Source organism: Pteronotus mesoamericanus, unplaced genomic scaffold, assembly GCF_021234165.1.
Source record: "Pteronotus mesoamericanus isolate MK-2021 breed Mesoamerican mustached bat unplaced genomic scaffold, CSHL_Meso_final contig_82, whole genome shotgun sequence".
Classification (NCBI taxonomy): domain Eukaryota; kingdom Metazoa; phylum Chordata; class Mammalia; order Chiroptera; family Mormoopidae; genus Pteronotus; species Pteronotus mesoamericanus.
Genome location: NW_026555265.1, coordinates 6,745,016 through 6,752,543, shown reverse-complemented (window position 1 = coordinate 6,752,543; position 7,528 = coordinate 6,745,016). Strand labels below are relative to the sequence as shown.

The window sequence follows — 7,528 nt, the reverse complement described above, 5'->3', positions numbered from 1 at the left end:
TGATTTGTTGAATCCTAAAGTACTCTATCATTGTAAGCAATGACAAAGTGTAAATAATTTTTATCAGATAATGTTATTGCCAATCCTAGAGTCTATTTTCTTCTTTCTACTTGAAAAGATTTGGCTTCCCTGAGAATAACAGGAGTAGAAAACCAAATGACAGATTTGAGTGGAGAGATTTATATTGCTAGTTTCTTCATAGCTAGACCACCCAGGCCCTCAGTGTAGAGAAGAGGGTGGAAATGAGCCCCCGAACCATGTGAATGCACCAAAGGGGATAGACTTCACTCAGGGCTCACCTTGTTAGAAAGGAATAGCTGAGTCAAGAGGCTTATCCCCAGTGTCCTGGAAACCTTGCTAATATCACCGCGGCCTAATCCCATCAGAGGTAAAATTGCCCAACTTGCCCAAAACCAGGCTGTGTGCACCTGCATGACTGTGAGATACCAAAAAGATTCAGCTCTACTCCTAATTATCCACCTATTAGTGGGGGAAAAACAATAGCCAAGTAATTCCAAATGTCGGCAATTCCTGGTTTATTGAGATTTAACTTTCTAGTGCAATGAGTGCATTTTGCCCAAGGCCCATTCTCCTCTTTTGACTTAATTATGATTGTGGTTAAATTTCATGGCATTTTTCATATCCCCCTCTGCTGGTCTGGAAACACCGTAAGTATTTATTAAATTTGAAGTTTGTGTGAAAAATGGAAACAGCACTCACTGTCTCTACTGATTAGGCAAGTTTCCTTTCTCTTTCTGTGTCTGAGTTCTCCTATCTGTGAAATAAAGGGGGAGGAAAACATTTACCTATCAAGTGCCTTCTACTCTCAACATTCCACATGACTATGATGTTTGCCTCTCTTTTTCCTGCCTACATTTTCAAATCATAATAAATTCTGGTTACTTTCTTTTGTTAGACTTTTATTGAAAATGCAACTGCCCAAAAAGGCCAGATCTCGTAGCCTGGGTTGCTATTTAAATCCATCTGACCAGAGGACCCTTGTTTAAAATTACATTTTGTTAATCCGTCATATGGATGTGGAACTTGCTATTTTTAATACATGCGCTGCACAGCCCAGTTATTCATGGCTGAGAGTTTGCCACATACAGCTCCAGAGAAGCTAGAAGAAGGTTTCTTTCACTAGCTAATACACTTCGGGAGTGGAAAAGTAGAGGGGCAGTTCTGCCTCTAAGTGGGACAGCAGTTTTGAAAGGCAGCATGTTTCTCTGGTCTGTTTGATGCTGCAAGAGCCAGTACAGCAACCGCCTACCTTAGTGCTCACTTAGATGGTAGACTCCACTGACCTCTCCTGAGTCATCTGTCCAAACTCTAGAAACGTGCACTTTTACTGTGAGACCCAGACACTCTTTAATATCTTCTGATAATTATGCTCTCTTTCTCTCTTCACTTTTCCATTACCCTTCCTTCTCCTAGGCCATATGGCATAAATAGGGAATAAAAGGCATGAAAATATAAGCACTCAATTAAATTCAAACAGAAATACCTATATTTATAACAACTCATAAGTGATTGCTGGGAAACCATAGATAGCTTATACTGAGATATAATTGTAGCAAATATTACCTAATGCTGGCTTCCTAGACTTTGAGAGATGGGATTATGAGAAATCCATTCTCATAATTATGGGAGATGGGAGAGTAGAAATGCATTCATTCATGCATTTATTCATTCAAGCATATTAATTAAGGTCATAAGACGAGCTAGAAACAATATTAAGTGCAGTGTTAAGTGCAGTGTATTAAGTACAAAGGTAAAGAGACACAACACTTACCCTTGAGAAGTTCATAGTCTAAGGGCCCAGAGGTTAAAATGTCTCCCAAGAGACCAATTCAGGAAATTATGATTCCTTTCTTTCCTTATTTTGCTTATTTAATAAAGAGTATTTACACCATTTTATCAGAGTTTTATAAGAGCATATAAAGAGTATTTAGGTAAAGTATTCAGTATATTACCTACATATACAGGTTCGTTGAAAGTCTGTGATATATAGAATCCTGATCTGGCTGGTGGAGAGTAGGACAGACAGTGAAGAAGAAAGACCACTGACTCACTCATTCAAAACATTCAAGACCCATGGCTAAGGCATAACCAGAACAATTCATGCTAACTACCTATTTTCTTCCTATGACTATAAGTATCACAAGAAAAGCAAAAACAGGGAAGAGCAATGCCTCATTTTGACTTTTTTGCCTGCATTATTTCAAACTGTATTATGTAGGTTGGAGGTTGTTGCTTGCATGGGTGAACTAGGATCCTTCAGATTCATGGAATGACTGTACCTCAGCCAGCTGTCTTGCAGATCCATCAGTCATGACGGAAGCATTGACAGATGGGAATGGATCAATTTTTGTTGATGTTCCAACCCCTTGCATAGCTTATACCACTGCCTAAGTAATGGTAATATCTTTTCAGAAGGAAAGTCATGGCAGTGCAGGAGACCTGGAAAAACCAGATGTTTTAAGAATCTACCTCATTAGTCTACCAGTGTTTAATCTGGATAGGTATCCACCCTCTTTAATCCTGAGTGGCTGAGAAAGCTTGTTTCCAAGAGAAGGCTACGGAAAGCAAAATAAATTAACTAGTTATGCCAAAGTTCTTCGCTTATTATTTGATTCTACAAACATTGAGGACCCTGATGTAGGGCTCCCTGCTGTGGGGAAAAAAGTGTGTAATAACAATAGCAGCAGTTAACATATTAAGTACTTAGTGTCAGGCTTTGCACTAAGTGACCTATTTTACCTCTTGTAATCCTTAAAACAACCTATGAGACAGGAATTGTTATTATCTTCATTTTATAGGGGAAGGCATGGCAGAGCCTGGACTAATTTTTTGGTCTAACAAAACAGCTTGAATTCTTGGTCATAGGAACCCAAGTAAGAAAGTAAAAAGGCTCTTGTCTAAACCAGGGACTACGGTATAGAGAACAGATGGATTTTGGAGAATTACCTTTGTTTCTAAGAACCAATATGTCTCCTAAGTGTTGGAGTCAAAACCTCATAATCAACAAAAACACCTCTGAGATCCTCTTCTAACTAAAGGACAATGACTTAGATGGCACCTGCCATGTCAAATGAGTATAACTCCGTAGCAAGAACTATGTCCTTTGGCTTCTTTAGCTTATCATTGTCCACCCAGATTCTGGCACCCTGTCTGGTAAATAGCGGGTGCTCATATTGTATTTGATGAATGAGAGAATTTTCACCTTGCCATTCAACAGTCATTGGAACCTGGACCAATTCATCCTCTTCTCCCTCCCCCACACCTACACCGACACCCACATTTTAGTTTCTCTAGCTTTATATTGGAGCAAGTTGAATCTTAATAACTCATTATATGTTAACTTGAATAAGATGTTATCCAGGAAAATAAATTACGTAGGGCAAAAGTAAGTGATCCTTTAGCGGCTAATTCCCATTATGAGTCTATACAGGGGTGGGTGGGCACTCTATTTTTTTGATACGCTTAATCCTATCTTGTTTGACACCCGATGCAGAACTCCGCAGAAAGCTGGTTTCATAATCCTTAAATAGGTTCCTTCAACTAAAAACATTGGGGTTCTTGAGATGGAAACGCTCCCATAGAGATGTCCTCGCCCAGGACACCGCCCTTAAAATCAGATTGAGGAAAACTCCCTTCTCCTAGAATGCGCTTGGCAAGCCCTGCCCCGCAAGGGGGTGGAGGTAGAGAATGAATACGTCCACACCTAGCACGTCTGCCCGAGCACAGATTGGCAAAGTGGCATAGGCGCGCAGACCTCTGCCATTTATTTATTTTTCTTTCCACTGGGTGCGCTGTCCCTTTAAATGGGGACGCTGGTGCTGGCTCCGTAACACGGGAGCCGGCAGCTTGTTGATTTCAGAGCTGGTGAATTTCACATTGTTTCCACTTCACTTTCCTCGCTCTAGGGGAGGCTCCGGTTGGCGCTACGGCCGCTGTTGCTGCTGCCAGCGAGGGCCAAGGGAGGGCAAAGGCCTGCAGTACTAGGGCCGGCGTGGGGCCTCAGCAAAGGGTGTCGGGGCCACACACGCACCCTCGCTGCAGTCCAGCTCCTTCCGAAGCCGGGACGCCCGGAGCGCACCGAGCTGGGACCGCCCGCCTAGACGCCCGCCCTCCTGCCCGCCCACGGGCCGGGGCCACAGCCCGGGAGCCGGCGAGGGGAGGAGGCCCAGGGGGCGGGGTGGGGGGCGGGGGTGGGTGCTCCCGCTGCCGCGGAGCTGCTACTCGGCGCGTTTTGCATGAAGATGGCGGCTCCCACCGCCAGCAAGGCAGCCTCCTTGGGCTGTAACAACAAGCCTACGTTCCCGGAGCTGGATTTCAGGTCCGGAGCTCGGGTAGAGGAATTGAACAAACTCATCCAAGAATTCACGAAGCACGACCAGCGGGAATACGACGACCAGAGAGCGCTGGAGATTCACACAGCCAAGGATTTCATCTTTTCCATGCTGGGTAAGAAGGGAAAAGGGGGAGGTGTATGCGTGTGATGGGAATCGGGGTAGAAAACCCATTCCCCCTTCTTGCTCTCTCTTTCCTTCTTGGTTTTTTGCCCGGAGTCGGGTGCCGGGGTATAACTCATCTGTTCTGCCTCTCCTCCTTTTTCTCCGCTGCAAGCGGAGCTCCCTTATCTCCCCACCTTACTATACTTTGCGCCGGGTCCCTTTTCCCCGCTGTTCACTGGCTCTTTTGTTAATTTCTCACCGGCCAGAGCTGGTGGGCGGTGAAGTGTTCGTGGTGAAAGGTATCACGGGTGGGGTTCTCCCTGGAAGCAGCGCTGTCCAGGTGAGACACGGCGGCGCCTTTCAATTAAGGGATTTGGCTGCTTAGGCTCGGACCTGCGCCTTCCCAACACTGAGCCTCGAGTCCGCTCCTGAGCTTGGGACGTGGGGATAGCTTGGGGCTCTGGCTCGGCGCCCGAGCGACAAGTTGCTTCTCTTGTCCTGTCGCGCGGCGCTGTCACGCCAAGCCCCCGGTGGCCAAACTTGTTGGGTGTTCCGTAGTAACCCGCTGAAGTAGGCTGGGCGCCCGGAGTTCTCAACTTAGATTTGTAAATCGACTTCCCTTTGAAGCGGTCGGAAGCATTTCCGGTGCTTCCCCGGGGTTCTGGCGGAGCTCGGAATTCCTAATTCCCTGACCCCTTGGGGCGCTGGCCCCCTCCTCTTTGTGTACGATCGTTGCTTTGGACGATAGAGTGCTCTCAGATTAAGAATCTAGGAGATGTCGGGGTTAGAAATGTGCCGCTCATTGCTACCCACCCCAACCCGGCACCCTTCAGGTCCTTAAAGTGATTGTTGAATGAATGGTGTGTGAAAGAAAATAATGGAGCCTAGCCTGGGAGACCGAACCCTTCCTCAGGTGTCCCGCCCTTTGCATTATTGTTAACGAGGTGTGGTGTGAGTGTTCGCCATTGGGAGCCTCCTTTGGAGCTTGAGGCTCCACCAATGACACCTTGGCGGGCATTCAGTACGTGGCCTGGAGGTTAACGTCTGGCAGAACTGGGGTCTCTGTGCGTTCTACCCTCGGCCAGTTTTCCAGATAGTGGAAAATTTGATTGAAAAAAATCTTCGACCAAAGAGGAAGGCAGAGCTCTTTTGCCTTTCTTCTGCCCATCTGCTTGGGTTTCTGCCGGCTGTCTGTTGTTGCCGATTTTGTCGTGGGGTACCTTTTCCCTCTCGGTGTTCTTATTCTCCGCAGTCCAAGGTGGGGGTGGGGAATAGTATAGATTGAACGTGTGGACTCCAGTAGTAGCATCGCTTTCAGAAGTTGGATAAAGCAGATTAAACTTGGGGCTGGATTTTACCTTTTGCTCCACACTCCCCAAGAGTAGCCTAGACTGTGTATGGGGTTGAAAAGCTCTCTATTGAGATACTCGATCATTCAATTCTTTAGATGAATTAAATGTTGTTTTTTTAAAAATTGATTTGAGAGAGAGAGATTGATTTGTTGTTCCACTTAGTTATGCATTCACTGGTTGTGTGTGCCTTGACCAGGGAAAACCCCCAACCTTGGCATATGTGGATGGCACTCTAACCCACTGACCTACCAGGCCAGGGCTTTTTGTTTGTTTTTTTTAATAATTCCCAAACTTGGTGGGAGTGAGCTTCCAGGGGGAAGCTTACAGACTTGCAAAGCTACCAGATCAGAAAACCAGCACAGTGATTGTTGGGAGGGTGGTGATACACAGAGAGAGTTCAGAGCAGTTATTTAAGTTGCTTAATGAAGGCCTTTCTCTTTGATATAAATAATGGAAGTCTGCCATTGTGTTGTTATAGCCCTGGAATCAATTCTGATGTCTCCTGACCTGGGTCATTCACTAGAAAAAGATGTTGGGTCACTACCAGTCTGGATAGTCTTGGAGCAGAAAATGGGCGGATGTGGGGAGGGGTAGGTTTAAATGCCCAGCACTTCAGGAAGCTCTGTGCCAAGTCCTCAGCTGATACACTGATTTAGCAAAGCCTTTACCCAGGTGTGAAGGGTCTTATTCTTGGGTGCTTAATTTACATGTGTGTAATGGCATGAGTAGCATTGTGTTGACAGGTGAACTAAATTCTCTTCTATTTCTTTTTACCCAGTTGACCTTGCGAAAGACGTCTTTCTTGACCCCTGAGAATTTGAGAGTTCCACCTGCAGGAAAAAAAAATCAGGACAGTGTGTCATTTAAGCCTTTTGCCCTTCTGCCTTCACTAGAAGGCAGATGGTGAAATGAGCTTGTCTTGGGTGTGGAGCTACATTCATTTGTGAGTTCCTTGCTTTCCCGTAATGAGGTGCTTGCTAGCTGCTCTAGACAACTGAAGGGTTGGAGACAGCAAGGGTCCCTGTGTGGATTTACTTTTTCTAAAGCGGATTTCGCTTGGCTTAAGAACCAAAATCTCTTTTTGTGCACTTTGCCTCTCTTGCCACAGCCTTGAGTCTTTCATGAATATGCGAATAAGGTGTCTTAATGACCCTCAGCTTGTTAAGGTGTCACTGGGGTGGTGCCAGGCCTTTATTTCTTGGAGTCAGGGGGAGAGGAGTCCTCTTGGCTTTGTTCTGCTTCTCAGCGGTACCTGAGGATTGTCAGCAGCTTAAAAACGTTATCCCTTCACACAATGAAATGGCAGAGCAATTTGGTGCAAGTCTCTTTAATGGAGCTGTAGATGAGCTACCTGTTTGTAGGCAGTTGGCAGCCACTCTCTACGTAAGATTGTTAACTCTGACTAAAGTCCCCCAGCTTCCCAAACCTTTTTTATTTTTCTAGTTTGGAGGCAACTATACGCAGAAGAAAAAGTGGTAGTAGACATTTGTCATAACCAATGACCTTTCAGCCTACCCATGCTGGGTTCTGCATGGGCTGTGGGGTTGATCAGAATGTTCTGGTGTTCCTGTGGTCTCCATGGCCTGTCCTGACATTCTCTGTTTGTACAGAGATTCTGATTCTTTTGGAGGCAGGAGTTATGTGGAATCATCTAGACTTATTTCTCTACACCTTGGTCTTTTAGGAGAGTGATTGCTGTTATTGTCTGGTTAATATTTG

General features: G+C 45.5%; 1 protein-coding gene across 1 annotated transcript in view; it reads left to right on the top strand.

The window, feature by feature from the left end:
• The first annotated feature begins 4,232 nt into the window (after positions 1–4,232).
• Positions 4,233–7,528, top strand: part of MB21D2 (Mab-21 domain containing 2) — a 103,295-nt gene continuing 99,999 nt past the window's right edge. Inside the window, exon 1 of the mRNA XM_054585133.1 lies at positions 4,233–4,467. Within this exon, the coding sequence (XP_054441108.1) occupies positions 4,257–4,467 (211 nt within the window). The 5' untranslated portion in view covers positions 4,233–4,256. The remainder of the gene's footprint in view (positions 4,468–7,528) is intronic.